General features: G+C 44.0%; 1 protein-coding gene across 5 annotated transcripts in view; it reads left to right on the top strand.

Moving 5' to 3' along the window:
- Positions 1–15,229, top strand: part of usp19 (ubiquitin specific peptidase 19) — a 134,507-nt gene that overhangs the window by 40,279 nt on the left and 78,999 nt on the right. For 4 of the 5 annotated variants that reach the window (XM_080218611.1, XM_080218608.1, XM_080218606.1 and 1 more), the window contains one exon: positions 3,348–3,863. In XM_080218611.1, coding sequence (XP_080074737.1) covers positions 3,348–3,863 — 516 coding nt within the window. The remainder of the gene's footprint in view (positions 1–3,347; positions 3,864–15,229) is intronic. The other variant, XM_080218607.1, reaches the window with a different exon arrangement.

Raw genomic sequence — 15,229 nt, 5'->3', positions numbered from 1 at the left:
TCACCATTCATTGTGATCATTGCTGATCATGCACTTTCAGTACCCCACTCCCGCTTTCTCTCCATATCCCCCTCGTCCTCCAATTCCTTCTGCTCTACTCGTTATTGGCTTGCAGGAGAGGCTTGTTTGGCTATTTCCAAAATAATGTATAAACTTGGAAAAACTAGAGGGGTGATGAGAATTTTCAAGGATAGTTATGGATGGGAAATAGATGCAGGCCTTGCCAGTGAGATATACACCCCACAAATAAATAAATTTTAAATAAGTTCAGATCTGGAATGCATTAATGGGTTGTGGAAATAGATGGAATAGAAACTTTCAAAAGGGAATTGGGTAAAGCCTTGTTTTAAAAATAAAATGTGGGTCTGTGCAGAAAGATCAGGGGTCGTGAAACTAATTGGATAGCTCCTTCAAAAGAGGCTGCGTAACCACAATGGACCAGATGGCCTCCTTCAGTGGTGTATGATTCTCAGAGTCCCTGGCTACCCTTCGTGCTACATGGCCCCAAGCCCAGACAATGTTGGCATCTGACATTGATTTATGAGGTGATTTATGCTAATATGACATATTGGTAAGTGATTCGGGATGGTAATACTTTTTGTTTGGGTTTAGTGTTTTCATCTTCATCCGTCCCCACTGTCCCTCCAACTACCCTCAGCAAAGGAATTGCCTGATCAGTGGCCTGGGTAGATGAGCTGAAGTGGCAAACTGATCCTTCCTGATCTGTATGACAAGGTGGCCATTACACTTATTGTTAGGCTGGGTGAGCTATTTTGGCAGTAAAAAAAATTGGCCTTTTCATTTTCAAATGTGATGGAAATTTTACAAGGAATTTGCATGCTAGTTTATTTAACTGAGCCAAGAAATGCAAGTGCTACCAGCAATTATAAAATGTCCAAAAGTGCTTCATTTGGGGGATAAATAGGAGAATTGAAAGATGATTGACACTAATTGTTATTGTATCTCAATCCAAGGATAATACCCCTTCTATCCAGTCTTATCTATCTCCCAAACCGTTTTATCCACTTGTGATGTTGTTTCCTGGCAGTGAGAGCCAGACATTATTTAATTAATGCATGGTGACTTTTATATGTAGCAGTTGGTTTTCTGTAATACTTGACTAATATACCAGAGGGGAAATGATATGTTTTTTTTGAAACAGGTTATGCTGAGGCAAGTACTATCTGAGGCAAGTACTATGGAAACTGATGCAATAGTAAATTTCAAACAAGAATTGGATGAATGGTTGTAAAGGAAAGACTTGCAGAACATAGAACCATAGAACATTACAGCACAGAAACAGGCCTTTTGGCCCTTCTTGGCTGTGCCAAACCACTTTTCTGCCTAGTCCCACTGACCTGCACCTGGACCATATCCCTCCACACCCCTTTCATCCACGTACCTGCCCAAGATTTTCTTAAATGTTAAAAGTGAGCCCGCATTTACCACTTCATCTGGCAGCTCATTCCACATTCCCTCCACTCTGTGTGAAGAAGCCCCCCTTAATATTCCCTTTAAACTTTTCCCCCTTCACCCTTAATCTATATCCTCTAGTTTTTTTCTCCCCTAGCCTCAATGGAAAAAGCCTGCTTGCATTCACTCTATCTCTACCCGTCATAATTTTGTACAGCTCTATCAAATCTCTCCTCATTCTTCTACACTGCAGGGAATAAAGTCCTAACCTATTCAACCTTTCTCTGTAACTCAGTTTCTCAAGTCCTGGCAACATCCATGTAAACCTTCTTTCAACCTTTATTAATATGCTTGCTGTAATTAGATGACCAAAACTGCGCACAATACTCTAAATTTGGCCTCACCAATGTCTTATACAACCTCGGTTAAAAAGTCTGACAACTCCAGGTTTTAGTCCAACCGATTTATTTGATAGTAAACGCACAAGCTTTCGAGGTTTCCCTCTTCGTCAGGTGAATGGAGAGTTCTGGCCTCAGACAGAGCATATAAAGCATTTACTATCAAATAAATCGGTTGGACTAAAACCTGGTGTTGTCAGACTTTTTACTGTGTTTACCCCAGTCCAACGCCGGCACATCCACATCATTATACAACCTCACCATAACATTCTAATTCTTACACTCAATACTTTGATTTATAGAGGCCACTGTACTAAAAGCACTCTTTACGACCCTATCTATCTGTGATGCCACTTTTAGGGAATTATGTATCTGTATTCCCAGATCCCTCTGTTCTACTGCACTCTTCAGTGTCCTACCATTTACCTTGTATGTTTTACCTTGGGTTTGTCCTTCCAAAGTGCAATACCTCACACTTGTCTGCATTAAACTCCATCTGCCATTTTTTAGCCCATTTTTCTAGCTGGTCCAAATCCCTCTGCAAGCTTTGAAAGCCTTCCTCACTGTCCACTACACCTCCAATCTTTGTATCATCAGCAAATTTGCTGACCCAATTTACAACATTATCATCCAGATCATTGATATAGATGACAAACAACAATGGACCCAGCACTGATCCCTGTGGCACACCACTCGTCACAGGCCCCCACTCAGAGAAGCAATCCTCCACGACCACTCTCTGGCTTCTTCCATTGAGCCAATGTCTAATCCAATTTATTACCTCTCCATGTATACCTAGCGACTGAACCTTCCTAACTAACGTCCCATGCAGGACCTTGTCAAAGGCCTTACTGAAGTCCATGTAGACAACATCTACTGCCTTCCCTTCATCCACTTTCCTGGTAACCTCCTCGAAAAACTCTGACAGATTGGTTAAACGTGACGTACCATGCACAAAGCCAGGTTGACTCTCCCTAATAAGTCCCTGTCTATCCAAATATTTGTAGATCCTATCTCTTAGTACTCCTTCCAATAATTTATCTACTATTGACGTCAAACTTACCGGCCCATAACTTCCAGGATTACTTTTTAAACCTTTTTTAAACAACGTAACAACATGAGCTATCCTCCAATCGTCTGGGAGAGAGCTGAGTTATGAGACTAAAATAAAAGCAAAATACTGCAGATGCTCAAAATCTGAAATAAAAACAGAAAACACTGGAAGAACTCTGCCAGTCTGGTAGCATCTGTGAGGAGAGAAACAGAACTAACGTTTCGAGTCCAATACGGCCTCAGTTCCAAACAAGTGTCGCACTGGACTCAATGTTAACTATTTCTCTCTACAGACACTGCCAGTCAGACAGTGTATATCCAGCATTTTCTGCTCTTATTTCAGGATAGTTAGACTAAATGACTAGCTCTTTCAAAGAGGCATGATGGACCAAATGACTTCCTCTTGGGCAGCAAGACTCTGATTCTATAAAATGAATTGAGCAAATCCAGGTTTTATATTGATTTCTCTGATTACTTTTACAGAAGAAAGGGAAAGAACAGGCCTTAGTGATTCTGCCCAGAGATACTGGAAAGAAGATTCTGATCAGCGAAGACCTCACTGAAGAGGTGAAACAAGGAGAATCGTCCGACAGCACCGAGAAGAAGAAAACGAAAGCTGAGCGGGGCATTAAGCGTCCGATCAACGTGAAAGTGTCAGGAAAGACTGAGTCACCACCTGAACCGGGTGTGAAACGTACCGTCCAGAGCAAGGATCCGGGTCACACTCCAGTCATCCCTGAACCACTTGCAACTAAAACTGTCTTTGTGAAGTCTGCAGAAGGAGTGGATACTGCTTCACTGGAACAGGACACTAGATCCACAGTACGCCCAAAAAGCCCAGCAAGTGAACTGAGTCCCAGTGAGACTGGTGGAGGCTTGTCTGATCCCATGGTTGAGAATAAAATGAAGAGGAATGGTCGAGGTCCCCAAGGAGACTGGCACATGGAAGATAAGGGTGGTACAACAAATGCTGTTCAAACATCAGCTGAGAAAGCTGAGGTATGCTGTCTCTCTTGTTTTATGCCACATTTTAACAACTTCAATTGGAACTGATAGTTTTATACATGGATATGAATCGAATAATGTAAGAATGATAATGAGTTGGTAATCCAAATAGAGAGGCCAATTATCTGGAGAATGAGAGTTAAAATCCCACCAGGGAGTTCCAAAATGCTGAATTATGTTTAAACTCGCTGGAGTCAATCTTGGTGACCATGAAGTAAAGTATCAACAATGTCTTTTAGGGAAGGAAACTGAGTCCTTATTATAGAATCCCTACAGTACAGAAGGAGGCCTTATGGCCCATCAAGTCCATACCGACCACAATCCCACCCAGGCCCTATTCTGTAACCTTATACGTTTACCCTGCTAATCCCCTGGCACTAGGGTCAATTTAGCATGTCCAATCAACTAACCCACACACTTTTGGACTGCAGAGGGAAAGCGTATCACCCGAAGGAAACCCATACAGACACGGGAGAACATTCAAATTCCACACAGGCAGTGACCCAGGGCTGGAACTGAACCTGGGTCACTGACGCTGTGAAGCAGCAGTGTTAACCACTGTGCCACCGTGCCGCCCCAAAAGTCAGATCTAGCTTTGACTCCACTCCCACGTCAAACACGTTTGACTCTTAACTTCCCTACAGAATGACTAGTCAATTCACTATATTAAATCCATTAACAGTGATTCAAGAAAAAGGGCCATCGCCACCACCTCTGAACAGCTAGAGATGAGTAATGCTGATCCTGCCAGCAGCCCCCACATCCTGAGAAATTTTTTAAGGGATTTAATGCAAACTTTAAATGTAAAAAACTCCCATTTTGTTTGCGTTTCTTATGCTGCAAAACATATGAAATGGGCGCATTCTGTGTAAATATCATGATAAGGTATTGCACAATGGAATTAAAAGATGGGTCACAGGTATTCAATGTGGTAAAATAGTGGTGGGTCAAGATGAAAGAGATCGAGTGATTTTAATTAACTGGGCAATCAATATCTCTAATTACTTCAGAGCAGCTATTAACAAATTGAAGAACACTGAACTACTTGACCATATCAGTATAGTACAACAACAACTTGCATTTATAAAGAACAAAGAGAATTACAGCACAGGAACAGGTCCTTTGGCCTTCCAAGCCTGCACAAACCTGCCCGACTAAACTAAAACCCCTACCCTTCTGTGGATCATGTCCCTCTATTCCCATCCTATTCATGTATTTATCAAGACTCCCCTTAAAAGTCACCATCGTATCCACTTCCACCATCTCCCCTGGCAGTGAGTTCCAGGCACCCACCACTCTCTTGTAAAAAAAAAACTTGCCTCATACATCTCCTTTAAACCTTGCTCCTCGCACCTATGCCCCCTTGTAATTGACTATTCCACTCTGGGAAAGAGCTTCTGCCTATCCACTCTGTCCATGCTCCTCATAATTTTGTAGACTCTGTCATTCCAATAATTAGTCTGGGGAGGTGGTTTTGGAGATAAGCTGAAGAACAGAATTGGAGAAACAGAAGAATAAAAAGTGATAAAAATGGATGAATTGAGAGTAAAGAAAAAAATGAAATAAAATAAATGGAAATGGAGTGAAGGTAGAGAGGAAAATTCATGCTCTGAAGTTGTTGAATTCAGTGTTCAATCCGGAATGCTGTAAAGTGCCCAATTGGAAGATGAGGTGCTGTTCCTCCAGTTTGCATTGGGGTTCACTTGGACATCAGACTATACTGCTATGGTTAAATAATTCGATGTTCTCTACTTTGTTAACATTGCAAAAGCCAAGGACGGACATGTGAACAGGGGAGTGGGGTGGTGTGTTGGAGTGGCAAGTGACAGGAAGGTCTGGGTCCTGCTTGTGAACAGACTGAAGGTGTTTAGCAAAGTGGCCATCCAGCTTGCATTTGGTCTCTGTGATGGCGTCAGATTGAAGGAGGTGCTTACGAAGCACCGCTTCACCTGAAATGGGTGCTTAGGACCTTGGACAATGAGCAGGGAGGAGGTGAAGGGGCAAGTGTTACTCCTTCTGCGATTGCGTGGAAAGGTGTTGTGGGCAATGGGTGTGATGTTGGATGTAATGGAGGAGTGGACCAAGGTGTCCAGGAGAGAACGGTCCCTGCAAAATGCTGAAAGGGGGAGTGAGAGGAATTTGCATTTCGTAATGACATCATGCTGGAGTTGGCAGAAGAAACTAAACCAAATAGGTGATAAAATAACCTGGTTAAAGAGGGGAAGGAAATGATGTTATAGAGCTTTAGGGAGGGAAAGTCAGTGATTAGTGTCAAAATAGCTGGAGGGAAAATGGTCAGTAATGGACTGTAAAGAGTGGGGAATGTATGAGTAGCTTGTGTTGGAAGAATGTAGAGTTCTTGCAGTGTGGGAGGGATGGGTTAGCCTATGGAGGGATTTAAACAAAAGGGTGGGATTTTTAATTTGAGATAGATAGTAAGAGCAGGAGCCCGAGCAGGAGCCCAAGCAGGGCAGTGAATAGAGGAGTGATGGTCAAGTATGAATTACAATGCAGGGAGCAGAGTTTGGGATGTGTTAATGTTTGGAATAATGGAAGCTGACTAGGAGAGCTTGGGAATGGAATTAGTCAAACCTGGACAAGTGTTTCCACAGCTGCTGATCTGAGCTGGAGGCGGTAATGTAAGTTAAAAATATAGTCTTTGTATGGAACATACATAGAACACTACAGCGCAGAACAGGCCCTTCGGCCCACGATGTTGCGCCGACCAGTTAAAAAACAATGACCCACTAACCTAAACCAATCCCTTTCCGTCCATAAACCTATCCACGGATCTCTTAAACGCCCCCAAACTAGGCGCATTTACAACCGCAGCAGGCAGGGCATTCCAATCCCTCACCACCCTCTGGGTAAAGAACCTACCCCTGACATCCGTCCTATAACTACCACCCCTTAATTTAAAGCCATGGCCCCTCGTGCTAGCTTTCTCCATCCGAGGAAAAAGGCTATCACTATCCACCCTATCTAAACCTCTAATCATCTTATATGTTTCAATAAGATCCCCTCTTAGCCGACTTCTTTCTAGCGAAAACAACAACAAATCCCTCAGTCTCTCCTCATAGGACCTCCCCTCCATACCAGGCAACATCCTGGTAAACCTCCTCTGCACCCTCTCCAAAGCCTCCACATCCTTCCTGTAATGTGGGGACCAGAACTGCACACAGTACTCCAAGTGCGGCCGCACCAGAGTTGTGTACAGGATGGAAAGGAATTGGATTGAATTCAAGACCGTAGTTGGGGCCAGTGACAAGGCTTGTGGTTGGAGCTATGGACAATGTCTTCAAGCTTCTCAGTTTAACTAAGGGAGATGATGAACCTGGATGGACCATCTCATCAATCTGCTGATAATACAATGCTGGAATTGGACCGGGAAAACTTTCTACTAGATGGTTCAGTAAAGCAATCAAATAACCTGAAAAGTTTTTAAATAGTCTGAGCAACCTGGCAAATGGAAGTATTTTTCTACTGTTTCTATGTTAATATTAAATGTTTTGTGTTAAATTGCATATTTTAGTTAATTCACTCAGCAGAATGCCCAAATGGTAACTCAGGAGATGGCCCTTTTTTATTCTTTCCTGGGATTTGGACATGGTTGTCTAGGCCAGCATTTTTGCCCATCCCAAATTGTCCTTGAACTGAGTGATTGCTCAGCTGTTTCGGAGGGCATTTGAGAGTCACCATATTGCTGTTGGCCTGGAGTCACCTGTAGGCCAGATCAGGTAAGAACGGAAGATTTCCTTCCCTAAAGGATGTTACTGATCTAGATGGGCTTTTTTATAGCAGTCAATGGTATTTCATAGCACTATTATGAAGTAAGAAGTCTCTCAACACCAGGTTAAAGCCCAACAGATTTATTTGGTAGCACAAGCTTTCAGAGTATTGCTCCTTCAGGTGAGTGAGGAGTTTACCACAAACTCAATTTACAAGATAATGGTTGGAATGTGAGTTTTTACAGGTAATTAAGTCTTAAAGGTACAGACAATGTGAGTGAAGAGAGGGCTGTTGTCATTGCCATTCTCCAGATGCAATTCTACAACTCATCCAACTTGAACCTGGGCCACAACGTCTTCACCTTCAATAACCAGTTCTTCATCCAGACGTACAGAATAGCCATGGGGGTCAAATTCACACCTCAATATGCCAACATCTTCATGCACAGGTTTGAACAAGATCTCTTCACCACACGGGACCTTCAACTGACACTATACACCAGATACATTGGTGGCATTTTCTTCCTTTGGACTTGTGGCAAACAATCACGGAAACAACTATATGATATCAAGAAGTTCCATCCCACCATCAGACTCAGCATGGACTACTCTCTGGAATCAGTTGCATTCTTGGACACACGCATCTCCATCAAGGACGGTCACCTCAGCACTTCACTGTGCGGCAAGCCCACGGATAACCACGTGGTGCTTCACTTCTCTAGCTTCCACCCTAAACACGCCAAAGAAGCCACCTCCTACAGACAAGCCCTCCGTATATACAGGATCTGCTCAGATGAAGAGGATCACAACAGACACCTGTAGAAGGATCTAGATAGGCTGGGCGAATGGGCCAGGAAATGGCAAATGGAATTTAATGTTGGCAAGTGTGAGGTGGTCCACTTTGGTAGGAAGAATGGTAGGAAGGACTATTACTTACGTGGCGAAAAACTGCAGCAGGCGACGGTGCAGAGGGACCTCGGGGTCCTTGTGCATGAGTCGCAAAAACCCAGCTTGCAGGTGCAGCAGGTGGTCAGGAAGGCGAATGGGATGCTGGCCTTCATAGCGAGGGGGATTGAATATAAAAGTAGGGAGGTCTTGCTGCAGCTGTATAGGGCATTGGTGAGGCCGCAGCTGGAGTACTGTGTGCAGTTTTGGGCGCCGCACCTGCGCAAGGATATTTTGGCCCTGGAGGGAGTGCAGAGGAGGTTTACTAGGCTGATACCGGAGTTGAGGGGATTGAGCTATGAGGAGAGGCTGAATAAACTGGGCTTGTACTCGTTAGAGTTTAGAAGAATGAGGGGAGATCTCATTGAGACGTATAAGATGATGAATGGGATGGATAGGATAGAGGTGGAGAGACTCTTCCCGCTCAAAAAAGACAGTAGGACTAGGGGGCACAGCCTCAAGATAAAGGGGAGGCGGTTTAGAACGGAGTTGAGGAGGAACTTCTTCACTCAAAGGGTGGTGAATCTCTGGAATTCTCTGCCCGTTGAAGTGGTGGAGGCTGCCTCGCTAAATATTTTTAAGAAGCGGGTTGATGGGTTCTTGATAAGAGAGGGGATTAAGGGTTATGGGGAGAGGGCGGGAAAGTGGAACTGAGCCACGACAGATCAGCCATGATCTTATTGAATGGCGGGGCAGGCTCGAAGGGCTAGATGGCCTACTCCTGCTCCTATTTCTTATGTTCTTATGTAGATGCTGAAAGGTGCCCTCATAAGAAGAGGATGTGGTGCTTAACTCATCGATTGACAGTTCCGACATGCCACAGTGAAAAACCACACCAACCTCCTTGGAAGTCAAACATAGGGCACAGCAGACAAAATACCCTTTGCTGTCCAGTACTTCCCCGGAGCGGAGAAGTACTGGACCACCCACCAAGTACATACTGTTGCGACTCAGCCAACTTTGTGTACCTGATGCACTGCAGAAAAGGATGTCCCAAGGCATGGTACACTGGGGAGACCGTGCAGACGGTACAATGAATGAACACCGCTTGACAATCGGAGAACACTTCAGCAGTCATGGGCATTCAATCTTTGATCTTTGGGTAAGTGTTCTCCAAGACGGCCTTCACGACACACGCTGCAGAGTCGCTGAGCTGAAACTGATAGCCAAGTTCCGCACACAAGGATGGCCTCAACTGGGATCTTGGGTTCATGTCACACTATCTGTAACCCCCATGACTTGTCTGGGCTTGCAAAATCTCACTAACTGTCCTGGCTGGAGAGAATACACATCTTTTTAACCTGTGCTTAACCCTCTCTCCACTCACATTATCCCTTTAAGACTTGATTACCTATAAAGACTCGCATTCCAACCATTATTGAGTTTGTGTCTGTATATGCCCTGTTTGTGAACACAACTCCTCACCTGAAGAAGGAGCGATACTTTGAAAGCTTATGCTACCAAATAAACCTGTTGGACTTTAACCCGGTGTTGTGAGATTTCTTACTGCGCCTACCCCAGTCCAACGCTGGCATCTCTACATCATCCCTACGGAGGCCAGCTTTCAATTCTAGATTTATTTTTATTGGTCAGTTTTATTAATAAATTGAATTTAGACTTCACTGACTTGCTGTGGTATTAGCCTGGATTCCGAGCCCAGTGACATTACCTCCACACCTTTCCCCTATCATCGCTCCACTGAGCAACTGCAAATTACGATTGGTCTCTTGCTAATGTTGGTCAAATCCCAAGAATAGAAAGTTGTCAGTGTTGGCATTTGTGAAGTTCTCTTTGGAAAGAGATCCTGATGTTGGAGGTATTTGATCCAGTGGATATAGGGGTGCTCTCATTTGTGAGGCCTGTCTAAAACTAGGGATCATAACTATAAGCCATAAATTGAATAATAAAGTTCTTGGGAGTGGTGAGAATGCAAGAACTCATTGCCATAGGGATTGGTTGAGGTGAATATAGATACATGTAAGAGGAAGCTGGATAAACATAGGAGAACTGTATTAGAAGGTTGTGCTGATAGGGTGAGATGAAGAAGTGAGAGAGGAGATTCGTGCATCATGTAAATATTCCTGTTGGACTGAATGGGCTGTACTTACAGCGTTTTATTGAATCATTTATGGGGTTTAATAGGATTGAGGGTTATAGGTAGGCCTAGTAGGTAGGGATATGATCAGCGCAACTTGTGGGCCGAAGGGCCTGTTTGTGCTGTAGTTTTTCTATGTTTTCATGCACTAGAAAACCAAGGTTTATTACAGCACAGCTGAGTCAGGGTGGGATTGGGTGTCTCCTGCATCATGATTGATGAGGACTTAATAAGTCCATAAGAAATAAGAGCAAAAGTAGACCATTTTCCCATCAAGCATGCTCTGCTGTTTACTGTGGGACTGATCTGATGTGATCTTCAATTCAACTTCTGTTTCTTATCCATTTTACTGATTAAAAATCTGTCTACCTCAGCTTTGAAGACACTTAGCGACCCCGCCTCTACAGCCCTCTCCGATAAGGAATTCCACAGATACACTACCCTCTGAGAGAAAAGATTGCTCCTCATCTCTGTCTTAAATGATTCTGAGATTCTGTCCTCTGGTCCCAGACTCTTTTTTTTCTTTTTATTCCAATTCAATCAAATCAAATCCAATTCAGAGTCCCAACAAGTTGAGACATTCCTGATCCAAGCTGACAAGACAGGGCTCTCACCTCCTGTCTTGGGCTTGATCTACATGATCCAAGCTGATTGGAGTAGGCCTAGCTCATCCTCCAAGGCTAGATCTCATTTGCATCTTAGCCAAAAGGCCGAGATGCCACTTTTAAAAATTGCTTCAAATGAAACTGAAATGTAACCTAATGACTTCAACCAAGCACAGCATGTCCATACTATACTTGATCTTCTTCCACAAGGGGAAACAATCTCTCAGCATCTACCCTGTCAAGCCCCCTGAGAATCCAAAATACCTCAATAAGGTCGCCTCTCATTCTTTTAAACTTCATTGAGTACAGGACCAACCTACTCATACCTCCAAACCCAGGGTCAACCGAGTGAACTTTCTCTGGGGCTGCCTCCAATGCCAGTATATCTTTCCTTAGATAATGGAGATAATTAGTGCTTCGTGTAGTTTTCGCAAGATTTCCCTGTTCTTACATTCCATTTCCTTTGAAATAAGGGGCAACATTCCATTTGTCTCCTTATTATCTGCTGAACTTGCATGCTAGCTTTTTGTGATTTACACACAAGGACCCCCAAATCTCTCTGTGCTGCAGCTTTCTCCGTTTAAATAATAGTCAGCTCCTTTATCCTTCCTACCAAAGTGCATCACCTCACTTTTTCCTAAGTTTTTGCCCACTCACCTCGAGACCTGTCTTGATTTGATTGATTATTGTCACATGTATTAGCATACAGTGAAAAGTATTATTTCTTGTGCGCTATACAGACAAAGCTAACCATACATAGAGCACATAGGGGAGAAGGAAAGGAGAGAGTACAGATGTAGCATTACAGTCAAAGCTAGGGTGTAGAGAAAGATCATTTTAATCTAAGTCCATTCAGAAGTCTGGCCTTGATTCAGTTGGTAGGTGATGGAAGGAAGAGTATGTCTGGGATGCTTGGGGTCGTTGATTATGCTGGCTGCTTTTCCAAGCCAGCAGGAACTGTAGTTGGAGTTAATGGCTGATTTGTGTGATGGATTGGGTTTTGTTCAGAACCCTTTCTAGAATTTTGCAGTCTTAGATAGAACAGGAGCCATACCAAACTGTGAAGAAGCCAGAAAGATCTATTGAAGTTGGTCAAATTAATAGCAGACATGCTAAATTTCCTTAGCCTCCTGAGAAAGTAAAGGTTTTGGTGGACTTTCATAACTATAGTGTTGGCGTGGAGGGACCAGGACAGGTTGTTTGTGACCTAGACACCTAAAAACCTGAAGCTCTTGACCATTTCTACTTCGTCCCCATTGATTTAGACAGGGGCATGTCCTCCATTACACACTTCCTGAAGTTGCTGACTATCTCCTTCATCTCACTGACATTGAGGGAGAGATTATTGTTGTTGCACCAGTTCACCAGATTCTCTGTCTCTTTCCTATACTCCACCTCATCATAGCTTGAGATCTGACCCACTACAGTGGTGTCATCAGCAAACTTGAAAATCAAGTTGGAGCATAATTTGGTCTCATAGTTATAGGTGTATAAAGAATATAGTAAGCGGCTGATGACACAGCCTTGTGGGGCACTGGTGTTGAGGATGATCGTGGAGGAGGTGTTGTTTCCTACCCTTACTGATGATGGTCTGAGAAATAGGAAGTTGAGGAGCTGAGGTCCAGGCTATGAAGTTTGGATGTGAGTTTTGTAGGAAGCTGAGTTGTGTCAATAATTAGGAGTCTGCCATAGGTGTCCTTTTTTGGGACTGCAGGTAATATCTTGAGATGAATAGAAAGCTGGTTAACAGAAAGGAAGCAGAGTTGGCATAATTGAGTCTTTTTCCTGATTGGCAGGCAGTGACTAGTGGAGTTCCACAGGATCTGTGCTGGGACCCCAGCTGTCCACATTATATATAAATGACTTGGAAGAGGGAACTGAATGTATTATCTTCAAAGTTGGCTTGTAGAGTGAGCTGTGAGAATGCAGAGATTCTTCAGCGTAGTTTGGACAGACTATCTGTGTGAGTATCTGCATGGCAGATGCTGTGTAATGTGGATAAATGTGAGGTAACGATAATAGGAAGACAGATTCCGACGTAAATGGGTGTATTATTGAGACAGGTGGACACTCAATGAGACCTTGGAGGCAAATGATATGTTGGCCTTCATAATGAGAGGATTTGAGTGTAGGGATAGGGATGTTTTGCTGCAATTATATAGGGCAGTGAGGACACATCTGGCGTATTATGCGTAGTTCTGGTGTCCTTATCCAAGGAAGGATTCCTTTGCTATAGAGGGAGTACAGCGAAGGTTTACCAGGCTGATTTCTGGGCTGGCAGGTCCGTCATATGAGGAGGGACTAAGTCAGTTAGGATTATATTCACTGGAGTTTAGAAGATTGGGGATCTCGCAGAAACTTATAAAATTCTAACATGGTTAGACAGGATAGATTCTGAAAGAAAGTTCTGAGTGATGGGGTGTCGAAAACTGGGGGAGGTCATATTTTGAAGAGAAGAGATAAACCATTTAGAATTGAGGTGAGAAGAAGTTCCTATACCCGGAGGGTGGTGAATGTGTGGAATTCACTCCTACAGAAAGTAGTTGAGGCCAAAACATTGTCTGATTTCAAGAGGGAATTAGATATAGATCTTAAGAACATAAGAACATAAGAAATAGGAGCAGGAGTAGGCCATCTAGCCCTTCGAGCCTGCCCTGCCATTCAATAAGATCATGGCTGATCTGTCGCTGCTCAGTTCCACTTTCCCGCTTTCTCCCCATAACCCTTAATCCCCTCTCTCATCAAAAACCTATCAACCCGCGTCTTAAAGATATTTAGCGAGGCAGCCTCCACCACTTCAACGGGCAGAGAATTCCAGAGATTCACCACGCTTTGAGTGAAGAAGTTCCTCCTCAACTCCGTTCTAAACCGCCCCCCTTTTATCTTGAGGCTGTGCCCCCTAGTCCTACTGTCTTTTTTGAGCGGGAAGAGTCTCTCCACCTCTATCCTATCCATCCCATTCATCATCTTATAAGTCTCAATGAGATCTCCCCTCATTCTTCTAAACTCTAACGAGTACAAGCCCAGTTTATTCAGCCTCTCCTCATAGCTCAATCCCCTCAACTCCGGTATCAGCCTAGTAAACCTCCTCTGCACTCCCTCCAAGGCCAAAATATCTTTGCGCAGGTGCGGCGCCCAAAACTGCACACAGTACTCCAGCTGCGGCCTCACCAATGCCCTATACAGCTGCAGCAAGACCTCCCTACTTTTATATTCAATCCCCTTCGCTATGAAGGCCAGCATCCCATTCGCCTCCCTGACCACCTGCTGCACCTGCAAGCTGGGTTTTTGCGACTCATGCACAAGGACCCCGAGGTCCCTCTGCACTGTCGCCTGCTGCAGTTTTTCGCCACGTAAGTAATAGTCCTTCCTACCATTCTTCCTACCAAAGTGGACCACCTCACACTTGCCAACATTAAATTCCATTTGCCATTTCCTGGCCCATTCGCCCAGCCTATCTAGATCCTTCTGCAGACTCTCCACACCCTCTGCACAATTTGCCGTTCCACCAATCTTGGTGTCATCAGCAAATTTCGACACCCTACACTCGGTTCCCTCCTCCAGATCATCTATATAAATGGTAAAAAGCTGAGACCCCAGCACCGACCCCTGGGGCACTCCACTAGTCACCATCCGCCAATCCGAATAGCACCCATTGACCCCCACTCTCTGCCTCCTATTTGACAACCAATCCTCTATCCACGCTAACACCCTACCCCCAACTCCATGTCCCTCGACCTTCTGCAATAACCTCTTGTGAGGTACTTTGTCAAACGCCTTCTGAAAATCTAGAAAGACCACATCCACCGGCTCTCCTCTATCCACCGCCCTAGACACATCCTCATAGAACTCCAGTAAATTTGTCAGACACGACTTCCCTTTAATGAAACCGTGCTGCGTCTGCTCTATCAAGCAATTCCCTTCAAGATGTCTCGCAATTTCCTCCTTAATGACAGATTCTAACATTTTACCCACCACAGACGTTAA

The sequence above is a fragment of the Carcharhinus amblyrhynchos genome, chromosome 3 (genome assembly GCF_965287045.1).
Source record: "Carcharhinus amblyrhynchos chromosome 3, sCarAmb.v2.hapA, whole genome shotgun sequence".
NCBI lineage: Eukaryota > Metazoa > Chordata > Chondrichthyes > Carcharhiniformes > Carcharhinidae > Carcharhinus > Carcharhinus amblyrhynchos.
Note: the sequence above shows the minus strand (reverse complement) of the source record. Positions and strands in the feature narration are given on the sequence as shown.